A 21808-nucleotide genomic window follows, 5' to 3' on the forward strand; every position below is an offset into this window, starting at 1 on the left:
CCCAAAGACAGAGGTTATGGAGACCCATCTCCCCAGTGAGGCCCTTCGGGGACTGGCATGCCCAGGGTGGGATCTGCTCCTCTTGCTTCTCTGCTTCTTGGCGCCTGTGGTGTCTCACTTGAGGGTTGGTTTCCAGTGGCAACTTCACCCCTGTGACGCTTTTCAATGTGGCCTCATCTCGATGACCACCCATGGAAGATCTGTTCTGCCAGAGCCTTCGGGCCATTTTCAGTTTGTCGCTGTTCGCTCAGTGTGTCTGTGGAATGAGGCGAGCGCAGGATTCCCCTCCTCTGTCCTCCTCTGCCCGTCTCTTGGGGAAATACTTATTTAGCAACATAATTTTGATGAGACGATGGCAAGGAAAAGGCATTTTGTAAAAATCAATATATACGTCTGTATAAATTAGTTAAAGATCACTGAAAGGTTTGCGTCCCCAACAAATTCATAGGTTGAAATCCTAACCCCTCAGAAGTTGAGGCCTTTGGGAGGTGATTAGGTCACAAGGGTGGAGCCCTCATGAATATAATTGGTGCCCTTATAAAAGATCCCACAGAGCTCCTGCCCCCTTCTGCCCCGTGGGGATACAGAAGCAGTCTGTGACCCAGAAGAGGACCCTTACCTGCCCTTGCTGCCACCCTGATCTCAGACTTACAGGCCCCACAATCATGGGAATAAATTCCCATTAAATTATTAGCCTGTGGTATTTTGTTATTGCGACCCAAACAGACACCCATCCACAGGCCCTCCAGATACGTACTAATGTAATTCAGCCACCTTTGACATTTTTGTGGCTTTTCGTCATATAAAAATGACAACTTTTAAATATATTTCGTAATGTTGCCCCTGCAAAGCGGCATCTGTCAAGGTAAAGAATAGAGCATATTTTGTTTTTAGCTTAATTCATAGCTTTTATGAGTCATATGGAACATGGGCTCCCATTTGTCCCGAATTACTAGAAACAGGCCAGGATAGGCTGGGATAATTTGAAATATACTCATAATCCTTATGAGTGAAAATATATTACAGTCACCCATTTAAAAAGGGATGCTCAGAGCTTTTAAAATGTCAGTGTATGCTGCGCACGGTAGGCAAAATGAGAACAAACGACAGGAAAAAGAAAGGTTTAAAGTGAAGGATTGAAAAACACATATACAGAGGAAATGTCACAAAAAAGGAGTAGATAATATTAATATCAGATAACGTAACATAATTTGAGGCCAGAAGCTTTGAATGAATAAATAGGGACTTCGTATTGGCAGGATATATAATTTTCTACACCTAACAAGACAGCTGTGAGCTATTTTAATGGTTTTGAAGCCTAAAAAGAGAAATAGACAAATACATAACTATAGTGACATATTTTAATATGTTTCTCTGAGTAATCAAATAATTCAGTAACAACAGAGGTGCATGGGGTTTGAGTGAATAACCCAGTATACGCTTAGCTGTCTAGATGAGTGTGATAGCTTTGTGGATACACAAACACATACATTAATGGGCAGGTAGCTAGATGGACGGACTGACTGATTTACCCAGGGAGGCTATAAATATTATAAACACCCATGGATTAATCTGAGATCTTCAATCAATTGAGCAAGAATGGAATGCTTGAGCTGGTCTTGGGAGAATGCAATGAGGAAGGTGGGGGAAGATTTCCATGTAAACAGGGAGATCTGAGTAGGATTTGGTGAGCAGTGACTAGGAAGGGAACAGGTGGTTGAGAGGAAACGTTCCAGGCAAAGGGACCCAAGGCACCAGCCGGCACAAAGGCTCTGAAGTAGGGAAGTGCTTAGTGAGTTTGAGGAACAGTAAGGCAGCCCCCAAGTCCCTTTGATGGAGCCAGGCCCTTCAGGTGTGTGTTCTTCTGCTTGAAACACCCCCTTCCCCCTTTGTAGCAGGAAAATGTCCATGCATCCTTCAAGGTGAGCTCAAAGTTCACCGTCAGTGGAGGTCCCGGGTTCTCCCAGGAAGAAAGTGTTTCTCTGTCCTTCATACTTATAGCACTTGGCCCATGGCTCAGTATTGGTGTTTATCACGTTGTGGCTTTTGGTTTTCATGCCTGACTCCTGCCACCCAGCTATGAACAAATGAAAGGCAAGGATTTAGCTCTGCTTCCCAGTGGGCCAGGCTCAATACTCAAGACATTCAGTAAGCGTTTGTGGATCCAAGGAGTGATGTCCTGTATTAAAAAGTGCGATTCCTCTTTTCACTATTTGTTTCCTGTCTTTCATGCTAATGTCCAGTGGGTTTCTAAGCATCTTCCATGTGTCTGTACTATGGGGAATAATCGGGAAATTATCAACCCCTGCTCTGGGTAGATCTTGGAGGATCAGTACAGATGTGAAATGAGTGGAGAGGGTTAATTAAAGCTCTGTTAGGAAAGCACAAAATGGATGTGGTCTCCAATTCCTAAGGCTTCTAAAACGTTCTTGGTCAGCTAAGTCTGGCAGAAGGTACGGGATTTGCGGCTGAGAGGGGAGGAGGAGGGCATCAGGGTGAGGCAGAAGTGAGTAGTAAAGCCAGGGCAATGAGGGGGTGGGTGCAGGACCACGAGGGGTCTGACTGAAGGAGCAGAGAGGAGTCAGCCTGGCCAGGGCTGCTGGGGGTCCTCTGGCAGAGGACCTCCCCCTCAAAGGGAGGCCCAGAGAGATCGTATAGCTGTTTGCTGTTGGCTGCACTCAGGCAGCTTCCTCAGGGGCTGCAGGGCCGCATGGGTGGGAGAGAAAACGAGGAGCCCAAACTACACAGGATCCATTACCCAAGGCCTGGGGTGCCGCAGGGCTTGACAGCACCCCCAGAAAGGTGGCAGGGGCCACATAGATGTCTGTCCCTAGGTGAGTGAGCTGAACAAAAGGGTCAGAATTTAGAGGGCAAAAGAAGAGTTGAGATTGTTTCCAACCACAGGGCAGTAGGCTCCAGCAGTCGAGGGAACCAACCCCACACCTGAGGTCTCAACCAAGGTTAGCCATTTCCGGCTTTAAGAGACCTGCTCTGCCCCAACTCTGGACATTGCTATCACCTCTGCTCTGCCTGGAAGGTCCTTCCCTCATGTAGGGGACAGCCTAGGAGCACAAGCAGGGTCTGAGCTGGAGTATCCACGCTGACGCTCCACCCCCGGCGGGTCTTAGGGTTTCCGTCTGTTGTAGTACCTGCGCTGCACACTAGGGGAGCTGCTCACCGCGGGGGAATGTTTCTAGTCCAAGCTTAAAAAAAAAAAAGTGGGTTTTCTTTCTTTTTTTCTTTTCTTTCTTTCTTCTTCTTTTTTTTTTTTTTAATTTTTAAAAGTTTGTATTTATTTGTCAGAGAGAGAGCACACAAGCAGGGGAAGTGACAGGCTGAGGGAGAAGCAGGCTCCCCACTGAGCAGGGAGCCCGAGGCGGGTCTCGATCTGATGACCTATGGATCACCACCCCAGCGGAAGGCAGACCCGCAACCAACTGAGCCACCCAGGCGCCCCAATGATAATATTTTAAATATATTGGGTTAAAGGAAATATATTACTACAGTTAGCTTCACCGAAGTTGTGCTTTGTTAATGTGGCTACTAGAAACTGCAAATTACATGTGTTGCTTGTCTAATACCTCGGTTGGATAACGCAGCCGTATACAATGCGGATGACAGGGTGCCCGCTCCATGGGTCCTTATAAAGACTAAATGTTTCGCCCCGTGCCTGACAAAGCACAAATGGTCAGAACAAAGAGGACTGCCAGGTTATGACTGCAGTATTTCATTGACTCTAACACTCCCATTTTTGTTCCCACACTTGTGCATCTTGGACACTAGGATGCATCCTGCAATTGACAGTACAGTCACCAGATCCCGGTTACAGAACATAGCCATCACTGCCTGTGTGCACAGACACACCCAGACTTGCAGGGTCTTAGGTGAAAATCCAGGCCACCAGAAGGGGGTGCTCTTCATGCCTAGGAAGCAAAGTACATTTGGGGGGAGCGGTGGGCAGAGGGCAACTGGAAAACGTTGAGCAACATCCCCAACATAGCAGTGAAAAGTCGGCTCCTTGTAGCTATTTACAAGGTTGGCTGCATTGCTCAACACCAATCCCTTTTGTGGGTCCAAAAAGTTTTGAAAGTCAAGAGTAGGGAAGGGGGAAAGAGGAAGACTTGGTTCAAAGTGCTTAATGACAGTAGATAAGACTGGTGGAGAACTGGTGACTGGATCAGAAAAGGATGCTGAGGACTAGAACTCTAAATATAAAGAAGCTTTAGGTACACCTTAATCAACTCCTGCTTTTTTTTTCTTCTCTCTCTCTCTCTGTGTATACATATACACACACACACAATTTTTTTAAAAACTCATACTTAAAGATGTCTAAATAAGTTTTATGACATTTCAGATCAGAGTCCTAGGCAAGAAAAAAGAATTCCATCATAGTTTAATTGAGAGTGCTTCTTTTCTTAGTAGAACATAAGAGTGCAGATTACTTATAATGTTTGATTTGATAAAACCATATTCTCTTTAGTGGACTTCTCTTCAAGTCCAAGATCAAAGGACATCTAAAATACAATATAACTAGCATTTATCTTTTTCTTTGTCCTGTAACTCTTCTCTGTCATACTACCTATAGAATTTCTTTGTTTGTTGCTTGTCTGTTAGAATGTACATTCCATGAAGGCAAGAGTGTTCATCTGGATGGTTCTCTGTGGTCTCTCAGGCTCCTAGAACAGTGCTTGACACACGTTGAATAATGAGCAAATGAATTAAATCCTTTCAAGTGCTAGGCACTGTTCCAAGTGCTTTGCAGGGATTATTTCATTTAACTTTTATAAGCAACCTAAGGTAGATACTATCAACCACATTCTTCATTGAGGAAACCAGTATGTGCAAAGTTCCAGGAACTTGCCCAAGGTCACACAGCTTGTCATTGGGGGAGGTTGGAGTCAAGCCATTAGGCTCCAGAGTCCCTGCTTTTATCCACTCCACTTTGTTGCCCTCTCCTACAGTCTGTATTTCCCTTCTGGATTTCTTTGGGCAACCACCTCTTCAAGCTCTCACTATACTTGGTGCATGGACCTATCATAGCTCTGAACTCCTGTTTGTTAAAGGACAACATGGCCTACGTCCTCCACCAGACTGAGCTTCTCATCCATTGTTTTCCTCCACGGCCCAGCACTGTGCCTGGCAGACTAAGGATTTGTTAGGCCCATGAAAGGAGCACAGAACGGGAAGCTGTTCTGGAGAGAGGATGCTGTGGGTTCGGTTTTGAGCTTACTGGAGTAATGGAAGGACAGAGAAGTAGAGATGTCCAAGAGGGACTTGGAAAGAGAAAAGTGGGACAAAGTTTCCTTTAGGACAAGAACGTAGATTTGTAGGTCTTTTCTGATAGAAGTGGCAGCTGAAGCTGGGAGAGTGAATCAGCTTGGCCATGGAAAACAGAGCAAAGGAAATGCAAGAGAAGAAAAAAATAAAGAAGGGAGAAGGACAGCTCCTTGGAACAGATCTGTAGTTCATGGGAAGAAAAAAGATCAGGGGCTGGCACTGAGATCTAAGGAAATTCAGAAGGATCTCTGTAGCAATGCTGAAGTTAGGGTATCTTTCTCCTGTTTTTGTACCCGCGTAGGTGTCTGTGCCACTGTTTTGTAAAACAGTACAGATTATAAATAAAAGTCTGTGGGCAGCAACAGAAAAACACCACCTACGTTTTTCGGTGCTCCTGGGTCTGTCTGGCCCCGCCCCGCAGTGGTTTGGGGATCTTTTCAGTTCAGACTGGAGATACACCCACAGGAAGTTTCCTCTGGTTGGCGAGAGCCAGCGGCACTCTTCCCACGTGTTCACACTGACTTCTCCCCGCCTCCTCTCTCCTCCAGACAGGCTGGGAGACTACACTCACTGCCTTTGTGTCAAGACAACACATTGGAAATCATCTTTTGGCACCCCTTTCTTTTACTTGCCCACAGCCTTCTAGATTTTGTAAGGAGAATCTGGTCTTTGCAGTTCTTAACCTGCATTGTTTTTGGTTTGTTTGCCTTATCAACATCTTAAAATTTCCCTTTCCTTAGTTGCTTTTGTGCTGTTGGCTACATCTGTGTTTCTCAGTTGGTGAACACCGGACCTCCTTGGAGGTGAGGATGGGGACCGCTATTGCACTGTATTGACCCTCTTCGGTAATTCTTCACTGTCTACACCTTAGGTGTATGGCTAACCTGCAGGAAGAGCTTGACTGCACAGGGGACATCATGAAGGACTACTGACTTTTGACCTAGAAAAGTGCACAAGATGCTAAATCTGTTAGTAATCGCCTTATAAATGGTCTGTATGATCATTATTTTTACCTTCCTGTATACTGAAGACTAAATAATTTCCAGACTAAATACTCTCTTTAATAATTGTGACATATGGGGGTGCTTGGGGGTTCAGATGGTTGAGCATCAGACTCTTGGTTTCCACTCAGGTCGTGATCTCAGTGTTGTGGGATTGAGCCCCATGTTGCGGGGGTGGGGGGGGAGGTCCACATTCAGCAGGTGTCTGCTTAAGATTCTCTGTTCCTCTGCCCCTCTCCCAAGCTCGCTCGCTCTCTCTCTCAAATAAATAAATCTTAAAAAAACTGTGACATATGTCATTCATACAGAAAACATTCATACACAAAACATTCTTGCACAGTTTATTTACAGAATAATTGTTTAACACCAAAGTCCAGAAATAAAATTTTATCAACAACTCAGAAGGTCCCTATTCACCTCTCCCTGATCACATCCCATTTTTGTTTTGTTAATACTATGGAGGAATGTATCCTAAACAGGACAGATGAGTTTTGCCATGTATCTATTCTTTGGTTGATTTACTTCTTTTATTTAATACAGGATACATCATGTTATTGTGGATAGCTATAAATACTCCTTTCATTGCTGCAGCCTATCTCCTAATATGACCATGCCGTAATTTATTCATTCTATTGTTGGTGTAAGTTTAAGTGGTATGTTGTTTTTAGCTATAACAAAGATGCACATGCATAAGTGATTCTGTAGAGTAGAATTCCTGAGTCATCCTGAATGTGTTGTATGGTTAACTTTACTAGATAATGCCACAAAGTGATAATCCAAAGTGATTGTATCAACTTATACTACCCTCTGTGTGTGAGGAAGCTTCTTGCTTCATCCTTCTCAAACTTGTTACTGACAGATTTTTTATAATTATTCTGGAGTCTCTTTGGTGTCTAATGGTGTTGCATTGGGATCTGATGGCTCATATTCGTGGTTCCTAACAAGGACGTGGATATTTTCTTACACTGCTCATTTGTATCTCCTCTTTGGTGCTGTGCCTATTTAAGCCTTTTGCTTATTTTAAAAACTACATTGTCCTGTTCTTATTGATTCCTAAGTGTTCTTTATATACTCTGGGTACCAATTCTTTGTTTTACAAACTTCTCCCACATTGTGGTTTTGTCTTTTCTCCTCACCTTATGGTATTGTTTGGTAAACAAAAGTATTTTGTTTTGGTAAACAAAAATTTTATTTGGTAAAACAAAAATTTTAATGTAGTTGGATTCATTGATCATTTCCTTTATGGCTAAAAAAAAAAAAATGTTCTTGACCCCAAAGTCATAAAAACATTCTTCTGTAGGTCCACGCATTTTATATGAAATTCTTGCAGCCAGATGTATTTTGGAATACAGACTTTTTCAGACATTGGGAAGGCACAATGGAACACATATAGCATATTTTTGTAACACTCTCAACAAGAACTGGAAGAGCACCTCTACTCAAAAACCAATATTCATACATTATTATTTCTGCAGCAAAACATACATAGTCACCTAAGTAATATATAAATAATGACTATAAAGAACTTCATGACACTAAATCACATTTTCCACCTAATGAGTTCCAAAGAGTTTGGTGGTTCATAAGTGTGGGGTTTTTGTAATTAGTACAAAAGTTATGGAGGCCTCATACATAAGGACAGAATTATTTCAAAGGTTAGAGGAACTTACCCGTGGAGCCATGGACCTGGAATTTGTGTGGGAAAATTCTTTACTACTGATTTAAAATATGGTTTGAAAGATTCATATTTTCTATTCCTGAGTCTAACAGTTGTGTTTTCCTTGAAATTTGTGCATTTACCTAAATTTTATTTGCACTGAATTGTTTGTAAGATGTCATAACTTTTTTGAAATATATAGTTTTGATTACTAACATAGGTTAACATCTCTCCTTGTATTGTTCAATACTAACAGATATTGATCAATTGTATTCATCTTTTCTTTAAAAAAAATCAACTTTTGGATTTTTAATCCATTGTATGCAGTGGTTCTCTAATAGATTGGCTCCAAAGATAATAAAACACCAGCCTGTTTTTTTATTTCCATGGAGTGAATACTATCATCATGGACAATTTCAAGCCACTAATTTGAGATTAGTGGCCATGGAGTAGGGGAGAGGTATGCATAATCGGTTCTCCTGTATCAGTACAGTCTCTGGCATATTACTTTTGATTCCCATTTCATTCATTCCTGCTCTTAATATTATTTCTGTCATTTTACTTCCTTTAATCTTGTTCTCCTTTTTCTGACTCTTGAAAATGGATATTTAAGCTAAAGACTTTTTAGCCTCTTTCTTATATATTTTGGGCTATAATTTTTCCTCTAAGCCCTGTTTTAGCTGCATCACACAGGCATTGCTATTATATGTTGTTCAGCTCAACATATATTCTATCATTACGACTCCTCTGACAAGGGTTTATATGGATTTGTTATAATTCTTTATTGATTTTTAGCTTAATTGCATAATGGTCAAAGAACATGTGCTGAATGATTTCAATCTTTAAAATTTGTTGTGGGTTGCTTTACAGATAAGTCTGTGGTTGATTGCGGGATGATGCCATCTTTGCGCTCCAAAAAAATGTACATTCTAATTTTGGTAATGTTCTGTGTATGAGGTCAAGTTTATTAATCATGTTATTCACATTTTCTGTATCCTTATTGATTTTTTTTTGTTTGTCTTAAAAATCACTGAGAAAGGCTTATTAAAGTAACCTAATAGGACTATAGTTTTTTCTTTGTCATTCGGTCAAGTTTCACTTTATATATTTATCATTAGGTATGTATAAACTTAAAATTTTAATTGTATTTACTTTTTCAACTCTGAAGTCACCCAAGACTCTTTCCATCCTTTTACTATCTCATCGGCCATACTCAGGAGATATTATCTTTATATAAACTGCCCTTGGTAGGACAGTGTAAAAGAAAGAATGAAGCATTCCATGCCTTACAGAAGCATTCCATGACCTCCAGGACTGTCCATACTGTAGAACATACGTCTGGGGGAACTTGGCTTCACGCAGCTACTCTGGAAACCTGCATGTACTTAATTTGGACAGGAGCAAACACTGGCACTGACTGCAGAGCTGTAGGTCGCTCCGGGTGTTAGAAGCTCTTCAGCGGGACCAGACAGCGCATGTGGACTCTGTTGAGACCAAACCCCGGATGACTGACCTTTACCCATAAACGCGCTTTTACAGATTCGGCTCAGACACACAAACTTGTTTGTATATCAGAAATAACGTCTTTTCAGACCTACCCGAAGCAGCTCTTCTCATTCCTTTATCCCAAGACCCTGGTGTTTGGGAAGTCAAGAAAGCCACGAGTAAGACTAAACAGAAAAGCAAGTATCTTCCTCCGTTCTCCTCGTCTGAACTACCCTCCGCAGATCTCAGAGCCAAGGGCACAGCGTCTGTCCGGGAACTCACCAGGCTCGCGTCTCCAGGGCCGCATCTCGGCCGAGCAGGCTCTGCTCCGCGATCTCACTGCGTCTCCCAGCACCCACCCAGGGGCGTCCACAAAGCCGCCAGGGCTAACGGTCCCGACGCTGAGCGACGTGCGGGGACGAACCCTCGGCCGGGACCCGGAGCTCAAGGCCTCGGTTCACAGCCCGCTTCGCTTACTTTCCAGATCTCCCGGGTCCTCCAGCGCTTGCCCGCTCCGCCCGCCACCAGCCCTGCCCGCACTCCCCACCCCGCCCCCACTCCCCTCCCCTCCCCTCCCCTCCCCTCCCAAACCTTCCGACTATCTCCACCCGGAAGCCTGCAGCCAAGCTGTCACCGTTAGCGGGTTGTCTAGCGCTCATCCCTTGTCTGCAGATTTCCACCCCAAACCGCCTGGTCCGGCCGGGCTCGAAACTCAAGCCCTCCAGGCGGCGCGGGTGAGATGTGCACGGAAACAAAGAGTCACGAGAGGAGCGGGTCCCTCGTCGTGGCTGAAAGCCTCAGGGAAAGAGGCTCCGAGCCGCCCTCGAGGTTGAAGCCGCTCCAAGCTCCGACACAGCCCCGCCCACTCTCCCACCGCCACACCCCCAGGCCCCGCCTCCTCTCCCCTCCCCGCAGGTCCGGAAGGAAGTCGCTGCAACAGGTGAGAGAGCGGAGCCGGAAGTCCCGCCCTCCTAGAACGGTGAACGGGTTCCCGTAAGGGTCATTCCGTGCAGGAGGGCGGATTTGCCGCGGGACGTGCTTCCTTGGGGTGGTGAGTTCTCCGCTGCTCGAGCTTTCTCGGGCGAGGCGACCCTAAGGGTGCCAGGACTCGGCACCGGACCCCCCTTTCCCCCAGTTTGTTGAGTTTCATGACCCTTTCCTCCCGTCAGAGCCTAAGGGAACCGGGTCGCAGGCGGGCGAGAGGCCAGCTTGCGGGTGGGTCCCAGCGGGCGCGCGTGTTGGAGGCTGGACCCGGTGGTTCCGACTCTGCGCGTCTCAGGCTCCCCTTCGGCACGGCTGGTAGCTCCGCGGGCGCTGCCGGGTCCCGTCGACGCGTGCGCTTCCTTGTGGAGCGTCTGGTGTGCAGGCCGCCTTCTACATGGGCGCGGCTGCTCCCGTCTTACAGGTGGGGGCACGCGCTCGAGAGGCCCCAGGGACGGGACTGAGCGCGCCGCCCCCTGCGGGTCCCGTGTCATCACGTGGGGGATGAGCTCTGCCGGTGTCCGTTTAAAACTGGGTGACTTCGATGGCGCCATCAAAATCCCAAGGCGGAATTGTAGAAGGGGGCTGGGCGGGGAGGACGGACAGTGTCAGTGCCCTGCTGTCTCCGAAACGAGGTCGTGGTTCACACCCGGTGTTACTTTGGTCAACAGCCTGGGCCCACGAGGGATGGCAGCCCCGTCCATGAAAGAAAGACAGGCGTGCTGGGGAGCCCGGGACGAGTACTGGAAGTGCTTGGACGAGAAGGCAGAGGACGCGTCCCAGTGCGAGCAGTTGAGAAGCGCATTCGAATCCAGGTGTCCCCAGCAGTGGGTAAGGCACACTCGCCGGGTGTCGGTCACTGGGAGCCAGCACCGGGCTGAGAGGCTGTGCGGTGGGCTGAGGGGTGAAGCAGGCGGAGGCACGGAGGGATCCAGTTTGTAGAGCAGCAGAGAAGGCCCTGCCTGGTCATCCAGACTTGGTTTATGTTCTTAGGTCAGGCAGGCGTCTGGGAAAGGTCACTTGACCCTTTAAAGGTCACTGAAAACAAACCTGTAAATGAGGACCAGAAATTCCAACTCACTGAGTTGGTAGATCCCTCCAGGATCCTAAGAACACTCTTCAGTGTGGGGCAGGGGTTGGCAAATTCGCTGGCCTGGAGCCTCTCTCAGAAATGAAGCATTCTCTGTTGTGCTCCCCAAATCATGCGCTCATGTACCCAAACTATTATGAGCGGTTTAGGAAGTAGGAGGACGTTCCTATGATAGGTGCTGCCCCGGATGCGTCCCTGACCGCTGTCCTGCTGTGTGCTGCCTGTCCCTGATGTGGGTGTGGGCTGGAAAAGGGAGCTGACCGTGAGGGCTCCGTGCTCGACACTCCCGCATCGGTGTCCTTTCAGAGGGTGGTTTGCTTTCGTTTTCTGGAAGAGTCAGGGCATTGAAGTAACTTGATGCTCAGCACTGGTCAGCAAGTGGCAGGATGGTAGTTCTAAGTCAGGCCTGGCTGGCTGGTATAAGATGGGAACCGGAATTTGTGCGTTTCCACTCTTCATGCTGCTGGGCAGAGTCTCTGTGAGAACAGCTCGTCTTAGGACGTGGCTTAGGGTCTCCCTGTCACACCTCACAGTTTCAGATGAGGAGCCGGAGGTGTGCGGGAGACTGCCAGGAGGGTGGAGGTCATGCTGGAGGGCTAGGCTGGAGGGCTGGGGTGCTCTAGGTGAACGTTTCATCTGTAAAACCAGCATAATGCAGCCTTCCTCACGGGATTCCTATGAAGACTCCATGTCTAACTTGACATATAAATAGAAACATGATCAATGTGGGGTTTTGTGATCAGATTGTTTAATGATTTAGGTGAAAACTGTTAGACATCCTGGTTTTCCCATTAGGGTTGATGCACTAAGAACAACTGGTTTACGAAGTAGGTGGAGAATGTGTAGCTTGGTCTGTCTCACACCTGAGTCCATGAGGGTTCTGGTTCCTTCGCTGGGCTCTCCGGCCCTGCGGTCACTGAGAGCAGGGTGCAGCTGAGAACAGGGCAGGAGCTCTGGTGGCCGGGGTGTTGGTGGGTTCTCTTCTCATCCCACCCCTGGATTTTCTCGGGAGAATTTTGTCCCTGTGAGACCTTTTGACAGCCTTGTCATGATTTTCCACTCAGGTGACACGTCATAATCACATGGAGAGGTTTTTGAAGAGCTCTGTCCCAGACCTCCCCTCAGATTGACTGAAGGTCTGGAAATAGAACCCGAGCCTTTGACACAGCTCTGGTTCTACAGGTGATTCCAATAACCATGGTTGGGAATCCGTCTTAGGCCCTTTGGAAAGTCACGCCTCTGTCCTGCTTTATCCTCCCTCTTTCCCTCTCCTCAAAGACCCACTGCTTTCTCTCCAGTCCGGTGACTAGCAGACCCTCCCACTCCCCTTCTTTCACACAGCTTCTGTTCTCTGCATCATACAGGGTTTTTCTCTGTCCCTTCCACTCCCACCGGGACCCTGGCTGGATGCCACTCTCTCCAGGTTACTGTGTCCTGCTCACAGCTTATATACTGAGTATATGCTTGGAGCTCTTCAGACGTGCCCTCCACCTCCACTGTTCTCATGAGGGCTGTTACCTAGTTTTGCAGACAAAGACATGGGTGCACTGAAACGAAGTCACCTGTAAGGATAGAGCCAGGATTGGAGCTTGGGAGTGTGAGTCTGGACCCCATGCTTTGCCCTTCTCCACATCCTCCTTTCTCCTTCCATGAAAATAGCCTACACAAGTCTCATGGTGTTCTAGAAACTTAGTCATAACTGTAGTCTATTTCAATACAAAAGCCCCATCTCCTTGGGTGCCCGTATGACCCCCACGCCCCAGGCTGTCCTCCTGCTTGTCTAGCAGCCATGCCTGTTGGAGAGGTTTCCTGTGCGGCCATGAATGCCAGTGTGCTTCTAGGCTGTTCACTCTCCCAAGGCAGTCTGGTCTCAGGTGTGGATGCCTCATCCACAGCTCCAGCTTGGCCATTTCTCCAGCTCCAGAGGCACCCGATGAGCTGTTGCAATAGGTTTAGATGGTCCCAGGACCAACCTTGACCTCTGCATGTGCAAGACTGAACTCTTCCCGTGCTCCTAACCCCAGGGAAAGGCACCAACAGGAGCACAGCCCCAGAGCTTCAGCCTTCACTGTGGGACTCATTGGAGGAGCATCCTCAGGAGGGAAGTGGGACAGCACAGCAGCCCTGCAGTGGGGGCAGGTCCCGTGTGTTTAAGGATTAGCAGGGAGAAAGCAGCAGCGGACATTCAGGTCAGAGAGGTAATGGGAGCCTGGGGCAGTGGGCTTTACTGAGGGCTGCGGGAAGCCACTGGAGAGCTTGGAGTTCGGCAGGAAGGACAGCTGTGAAGGTACGAGAGGGAGTCTGAAAGGGTGGTGGGCTCAGTGGGTTTCAGCATTAGGGTCTTAGAAAGGGAAGAGGCAGGCGGGGGGTGCGGTGTTTGGAGAATGGGCTCTCAGAATTGGGATTATGGAAAGGGCATTCTGCTTTGATCCTGGGAGTAAGACTGGTTGGAGGACAAGCTCACTGAAGAGCTCAGGGAGCCACCCAAGCATCAGGAGAGGGGTCCTGGTGGAGAAGGGCACAGGCTACAGAGCTCCAGCCGACCCCAGCAAAGGTGGAGGGGGGGTGTAGTTGCAGAATATTCCAGTTGGCCTCTGTAGCATTTGACAGTGTTGTGCTAAGTGCTGACAACACTGTGTCCTTCTGCAGTGCCGTCCTTCAGCCTGCCCCCTCCTCACCTGTGCGCTTTGCTCGGAGATTGCATTTGAAGTCTTACCATAGCCATCAACCAGGAACGGAAAGATTTTTCCAGAGCCATGTGAGAAGGTGGGGAGCTACATGGGGGAAGGGGGTCAGAAGAGGAGGTATCGTCTGGGTCCATTTGTATGAGGCATCTTTATCAGCTTTAATTTAGAGTTTTGGGAGTACTTGTATGTCTGTTTTACACAGAGGGACCTAAGGCTCAGGTGAGATAATTTGTTCAGGATCAGCTGAGCAGTAAAGCAATAAATTCAGATTTGATATGTAATAAATATGCCACACAACTAAAATGCCAGGTGTCACCGGAATGAGTTACTTTTCTTGGCGCTTTGCTGCTTTTATGGTACCCAGCGGTACCCTGTGTGACGGGTCGACTGCAACAGTCTGCTGGCTCATGGCTGCGGAGGGCGTGGGGCTGAGAGCCATCCTTCATCCCAGAGTCATTCAAGAGACTGATCCCAGTATCAGTTTCAGAAGCTGTGTTTCGTATAAACCGTGGCAATGTTTCAGATCTCAGCGTTGTGGCATTTGCACTCCTGTCCTGCGTCTCCTGTAAGGGGGTGGAAGATGCTAGCACCCCAGTACAGTCCCCCTCAGTGAGTGCCCGTGGGCTCCTGAGCCTGGACAGGGAGAGCATGTGCCTCATGCTGAGGATCCCCAACTGCTCCCCCAGGAGGGAAGGCTGGGCTGGAGCGCGGTTCAGGCAGAGGCCGGGAGGCACGGTGCTGGAGAACTAAGCATGTCCAGGACCCGGAGCAGCTCTCGACGGCCGGTATTTCAGGGGCCAGTGGCAGATTCAGAGAGGACAGACAAATGGGCAGAGATTAAGCCAAGAATGGCCTTGTTTGTCTCGCTGAGGAGTTTGGATGTTGACCTTACAGTCTATAGGGATGCCTGGAAAGATCTTCCAGCCAGGGACATGACCAGATTTGGGTTTTGGAAAGAGTACTTGGCTGCGGCATGACCGATAGATTGAGGGGAGAGAAGCCAGTTCCAGTCCTGGTGCAGTAATTCAGGTGAGAACGGAGAGCTGTGGTGTAGTGGTGAAGAGGGAGTGGGACTGAAGTGGATAGGTGGACAGTGGTGTGGTCACGGAAGGAAGTATTAGACGAGAAAACGGTTGCAGAGGAGCTTGGTTTGGGTTTGCTAGTAGGACATCTACACCGAATTGTCAGGCAGGCAGGTGGAGATGTGACAGGGTCCGTCACAAAGATCTGGTAACACTGGGTATCTTTTATGCAGAGCACCCCCCCCACCCGGGGTAAATCTGTAGTCTGGTAACCATGGAGACCGTGACCCAGAGGAGCTGGGGTATCGCACCGGGTACAGGAAGGAAGTCATCTGAGGATTCAGGGCAGGGGGCAGGGTGGAAGTTAGGTAAAATGAAATCTCTCTGTGCTTGGCTGAGCTCAGAGCAGGGCTGCATATAAACAGATCGTCGTCGGCTCTGGACTGAGATGGGACCCAGGGTCCGATTTTCAGAATGTCCCATTCAGAAATACGTTATTTGAGCTGCTGCTCCTGGGCTGGAAATCAAGGCTGCTGCTCTGTAAGATGCCTGAGATCCTCCAGGTAAAAAGGTAGGATGTTTCATTTTTATTGCTATAACCTCTTTAATAAAATTTCTGATAGTCTGTGGTTTTAGAGGACAAGGCTTCATGCTCAGTAAGACAGCTGCAGTCACTCGGGGGAACCAAGGACATTCCGTGGCTGTTGTATCCCTGGGAGAAGTGTTAATGCTGTCCTCTCACGCCAGCTGAAGACAGATGTGTACATTCTCGGTCTACTTTCCACTTAGGATTTAATTCTTAAGTTATGCAGTGGAGCCCAAGAAAAGCTTTTAACAAAAGAACTAGTTTTTTTTTTATCCTGACCATGAAAATATGTGGGGTTCCGCCTTCACCTTGTCTGCAAAGCAGCTCAGATATCGACACTGTGACAGTTTTGTTTGTGACCTTGATTTTCTACTCTAATTTTATTGCTTCAGGATATGGGGCTTTACGATACTCAAATTCCTTATGGCAAGAGAAGGATATAAATAAGATGAAGTCTTTAATTGAAGTTTTATCATCCGCTCATTCATAGTTTTTAAATATAACTTTTAAACATCTGTTACAAATATGTATTTCTGGATGAGATAAACTTGATCATGGCTGATGAACTACAAAACTTACTGAATGTACAGTTGATAAGAAAAACTTGTACAGTGTCTTTCAAACATGAAGTTTTATGACCTACGAACTCTGAGCCCACACGGCAAGATTCACATGTCCAATTCCAGGGACATTTCTCAAGGAGAAGGTTCATGGGTTACTTGAATTCTCAACAGGATCTGTAACCCAGAGGGGGCTGGGGCTCACTGGTCTGCTCCTCTCTGGAGACTCTTACACGTCGTATGCCTTGACTCAGAGTGATTCTAGAATACAGTCACTTAGGCCACTTACTCAACTTACGTTGAATAATTTGTTACATTTAAATATGTGCTTTTGTTTAAGATGCAAAACTTGCCCTTATTTCAAACACTTTTTTTCTCAACAGATAAAATATTTTGATAAAAGAAGAGACTACTTAAAGTTCAAAGAAAAATTTGAAGCAGGACAGTTCCAGCCTTCGAAAACGACAGCACAGTCCTAGGCTGCTCCTGAACTTTCCAGAAGGTTTGACATTATTCTGTCTGAACTTGCAAAATGCTCCCCTGACTTTGGGACAGTAGTGGTTTGGATCATGTAAATAGCACAACTCGTTCCACATAAACGACTCTTTAAAATGATCACATAACAGAGATCTCAACATTCAGACTATGAAGAATCGAAATGCTTTGTTTTAATTTCGTAAGAAAGCTATATTTTAAGAAAAATTAAAGCCTATTATAAAAACCTATGGTTTTCTTTTTGTTGTTCTGTTTTGTTTTGGTCGGAGCAACAGGTGACGATCTAACTACAGGCAGACCTTGGAGGCATTGTAGGTTCAGCTCCAGACTGCAGCGATACAGCAAACAGAATAATTAAGCGAGTCTGATTTCTCCTCGTATGTAAAAGTTACATGTGCTATTCTGAAGTCTTAAGTGTGCAATAGCATTATGTCTAAAAATGACGTACATACCTTAAAACAAATGCTCCCCCTCATCTGTGCTTTCAACGAGCCGGACTTGTGCTGGTGGAGGGTCTTGCCTTGATGTCGGGGGCTGTTCAGACTAGGTGCCTGTGGCCTTTCCTTAAAGTAATGACATTTGCCATGGGTTGACTCTTCCTTTCCCAAGCGATTTCTCCTAATACCTTATGCTCGTTGACAGCATTCTGTCCACAGAACTTGTTTCAGAACTGGAGTCCGTCTTCTCACACCTGCTGCTGCTTTACCAACTAAGCTTATGTCATATTCTAAATCCTTTGCTGCCATTTCGGCGGTCTTTGCGATGTCCTCACCGGGTGTAGATTCCATCTCAAGAAACCGCTTTCTTTGCTCATCCGTGAGGAACAACAGCTCGTCCCTTCAGCTTTGTCATAAGATCACAGCAACCCAGTCCTATTGTCAGGCTCCACTTCTAGTTCCGGTTCTCTTGCTGTTCGCCACATCCACAGGGACCACCTCCGCTGAAGTCCCGAACTCCTCAAAGTCAGGCAGGGGGGCTGAATCCCCGGCTTGCAAAGTCCCGTTCGTGTTGATTATTTCCACTTCCCGTAAATCAGGCATGTTCTTCATGGCATCTACAGTGGCAGATCCTTTCCGGGCTTGCTTGGCCCAGATGCATCGGAGGCGTCACTGTCTCTGACAACTCTGGTTTTACAAGATGTATTTCTTAAGGTCGAAATGTGTCCCTGATCCACGGGCTGCAGATCAATGTTGTGGTGGCAGGAATGAAAACAACAATCTGGCTGTCCATCTCCAGGGCTTGTGGCTAACCAGGTACATCGCCAACGAACAGTATTTTGAAAGGAAAAAAAATTTTTTTTGAAGAGTAGGGCTCAATTGTGGGCTTAAAATATTCTGTAAACCATGTTGTAAGATGTGCCATCACCCAGGCTTCATTGTTCCATTTCTACAGCAGAGGCTCTGATTTAAAGTCACCAGCTGCCTTGGCCCCTCAACAGACAGGCAGTCTGTCCTTTGAGGCCGCACAGGGACTTCTGTCTCTGGCTGGAAAAGTCTTAGATGGCGTCTTCTTCCAAGATAAGGCTGTTTCCTTCCTTTGCTACATTGAAAATCTGTTGAGTGTAACCGCCCTCATTGATTAGCTTAGTAGATCTGGATAATTAGCTGCTTCACCTTCCACTTTGAGGTTAAGGAGACGACTTCTTTCCTTAAGCCTCATGAACCAATGCCTGCTAGCTTTAGACTTCTCCGCTGTAGCTTACCTCTTTCAGCCTTCATGAAATTGAAAAATTAGGGCCATACTCTGGATTAGGCTTTGGCTTCAGGGAATGTTGTAGCTGGTTTGATTTATCCAGACCACTAAAATTTTCTCCCTGTCAGTAATAAGGCTGTTTTACTTTCTTATCATGCACGTGTTCAGAGGACTGGCATTTTTTTTTTAAGTTTTTATTAGAAAAAAAGCACAAGTGGAGGGAGGGAGAGGGCAAAGCATCTTCCTGCTGAGCAGGAGCCCAACATGGGGCAGATCCCAGGACCCTGGGATCATGACCTGAGCCGTAGGCAGATGCCTGACTGAGCCACCCAGGTGCCCCATGGGAGTAGCATTTTAAATTTCCTTCAAGAATTTTTCTTTGCATTCAGAATTTGGCTGTGTGGCAAAAGAGACCTAGCTTTTGGCCTGTCTTGGCTTTTGATGTGTCTGCCTCACTAAACCCAATCATTTCTCATCTAAAGTGAGATGTAGGACTCTTCCTTTCACTTGGAGGCCACTGTAGGGTTATTACTTGGCCTAATTTTATTATTGTTTTGTCTCGGGGAATAGGGAGGTCAGAGGAGTGGGAGAGAGAGAAGGAACAGTACTGGTTAGTGGAAAAGTCTAGAAGACACACAGCGTTTATTAGGCAGGTTTGCCGTCTATGTGGGCACAGTTCATGGTGCCCCAAAATGATCACAATAGTAACATTAAAGATCACAGATCACCATGAACCTACAAAATAATGTAGATGTTTGAAATATTGTTGAAAACTGTGAAAACTGAGACAGACACACGGTGAGCCAGTGGTCCCAAAAAACTGAAAAGCTCCTAGAACTGAATCTTAGATGGCAAGAAATAAGGTCAGGATACAAAAGAAAATCCTATTCCTGTATTCTAGCAAGGAATAATTAGAACTTACAATAAGAAATGCACTAAATTTATAGTAGCACTAAAAAAATAAAATAAATATTTGGTGTAAGTCCATGTATAAGACCTATATCTGACAACTACAAAACCATAAAATACTTAAAAGTCAGAGAGGATCTAATTAGATATACTGTAGTCAAGGATTCGAGAAATCACTTTTTTTAAAAAAAAGATTTATTTATAATAAGCACAAGCAGGGGGAGAGGCAGAGGGAGAAGCAGGCTTCTCGCTCAGTGGGGAGCCTGATGCAGGCTGTGATCCCTAGACCCCAAGATTATCACCTGAGCCATGCAGATACCCCTTAATATTCTTAATAAACTGTTAAGTCCTCCCAGTTTGTTCAACACAACCCCCAAATCCCAACAAGCTTTTTTGTGTAGACACTATTGTCAGACTGATTCTAAAATTTGCATGGAAAGGCAAAGGACCTATAATTGCCAAAACATTTTTTTTCTTTTTTTCTTTTAAAGAACAGACTAATACGATTTCAAGGCTTATTCTGAAAAAACAGTAATCAAAACTATAGCATTGGCAAAAGGACTGATAGCTAATTCAGGGGAACAGAAAACAGAGTCCAGAAATACACCCACATGAATAGTCCACTGAGTTTGAACAAATGCAAAGGCAACTTAGTGAAGAAAGAATCCTCTTTTCAACCGTGGTGCATGGTGCTGGGAAGGGCACGTGCATACGTGACAAAATGAACTCCAACACACTGCACACCTTATTAAAGACAAACTCAAAATGGATCATAGAACAAAATAAAATATAAAACTGTAAAACTTCTGGAAAAATAATACAGAGGAGGTCTATATTTTAGGTTGGAAAATATTAACTTTTAGATCATGACATCAAAAGTGTAATCCATCAAAGGAAAAGTTTTGTAAAAGCTGAACTTCATAGAAACTAAAAATATTTTCTCTGTGAAAGATATCAAGAAAATGGAAAGATAAATTACAGACTGGGAGAAAATATTCACAAATTACTTATCATAAAGAACTTGTATCCAGAATAAAGAATTCTTATAACTCTAAAAAAGTACATCACCCCAGCTTTAAGAAAATGGATAAATTGGGGCGCCTGGGTGGCTCAGTGGGTTAAGCCTCTGCCTTCAGGTCAGGTCGTGATCTCAGGGTCCTGGGATCAGGCCCCGCATCGAGCTCCCTGCTCAGTGTGGAGCCTACTTCTCCCCCTCCTCCTGCCCCCTCGCCTGCTCACGCTCACGCGTGCTCTTTCTCTCAAATAAAATCTTTAAAACCAAAATAGGCCAGCTTAATTTAAAAAGCTGGCAGTACCAAGTGCTGATGGGGCTGCAGAGCAGCAGAAACACATACTCACTGCTGGTGAGAATGCAGAACAAGAGGACTTGTTTTGGAACGTGAACCAACCATCCACCCTGACTTCTTACAAAGTTAAGCTTATGCTTCCCATACGACCCAGCAGCCGCGTTCCCGGGCATCCCAGCAGATGAGCAGCGGACGAAGCCCGTGTCGATAGCAGCTTCACTCACAATCACCAAAGACTGGAAACAGCCCAGATTCCTACAGCAGAGGAGGGAAAAGCAGGTCCATCTCTGCGACGGCATACCACTGAGCACTGAGAGGGGAATAACCTCATGAGTCCTGTGGCAGCACGGAGCAACCTTCTGTGCGCTTTTCTGCATGTAAGAAGCCAGACCCAAAAGGTGATGTATTCTGTGCTTCCATTTACAGGTTTCTGGGAAAGGCAAAATTAGTACAGAAAACAGGTCAGTGGTTGGCAATGGGGAAAGGTGTCAACCACGAAGGGGTCACACCAAGGGACTTTTAGGTGTTGAGATGGTCTGCTGTGGCACTGTGGTGGTGATTCATGAGTAAGCACTCCCCAAAACCCCAAAAACTGGACACGTGAGTGACGGGCTGTATGCACATTAAAGTCAGGTCAACGAGGATTTCGGAGGGATTCCTGTTTAGAATGTATACTGTGATAAGTGAATCTAACTGTATTATAAATATAGGCTATTCTTCACTAGAAGGGGTGGATAAGAAAGGAGCTAACCTAGATAACTTTGAAAAATGGTGTTCTGACAGGATCCTGTCAGGCTGAAGACAAAAAGAACTTACAAAAATTGCTAAATTTCACACAGTTCTGGTTTAGCAGCTCTCAAAGTACACTAATGAGAAGCATGTTTAAGTCAGAAAAAGCAGTTAAAAATAAGAAGTGAGTGTCAGGATTAACTTTGCAGAGCCGACTGGTGCCCAAGGCCTCTAAGAACTCACGTTCACCTTCACGTCTAGATACCGTGTGTGCACACACGCGGTGTAGACACTGAATTCCCTAGCTCCAGCCACTGAAAGGGCCACCGG

General features: G+C 46.2%; 1 protein-coding gene and 1 long non-coding RNA gene across 3 annotated transcripts; one reads left to right on the plus strand and one right to left on the minus strand.

Moving 5' to 3' along the window:
* Positions 1 to 6610: 6610 nt before the first annotated feature.
* On the minus strand, positions 6611 to 10197 carry LOC309859688. Its single transcript, XR_014308819.1, has 2 exons — positions 10012 to 10197; positions 6611 to 9419 (listed from the first exon to the last, which is right to left on the minus strand). It is a non-coding gene; the product is annotated as an uncharacterized lncRNA (long non-coding RNA).
* A 136-nt stretch (positions 10198 to 10333) lies between these two features.
* On the plus strand, positions 10334 to 17071 carry COA6 (cytochrome c oxidase assembly factor 6). 2 transcript variants are annotated; one of them, XM_082720706.1, is made up of 3 exons: positions 10334 to 10471; positions 11073 to 11232; positions 16730 to 17071. In XM_082720706.1, the coding sequence occupies exons 2-3, from the start codon at positions 11089 to 11091 to the stop codon at positions 16823 to 16825; spliced, it is 240 nt and encodes a 79-aa protein (XP_082576832.1). In that variant the 5' UTR covers positions 10334 to 10471; positions 11073 to 11088; the 3' UTR covers positions 16826 to 17071. The 2 variants fall into 2 exon arrangements, with proteins under 2 accessions (XP_082576832.1, XP_082576833.1); XM_082720707.1 differs by having other exon boundaries at positions 10466 to 10635.
* The last annotated feature ends 4737 nt before the right edge of the window (positions 17072 to 21808 follow it).

Source organism: Mustela nivalis (genome assembly GCF_964662115.1).
Source record: "Mustela nivalis genome assembly, chromosome: 2".
Taxonomy (NCBI): Eukaryota; Metazoa; Chordata; class Mammalia; order Carnivora; family Mustelidae; genus Mustela; species Mustela nivalis.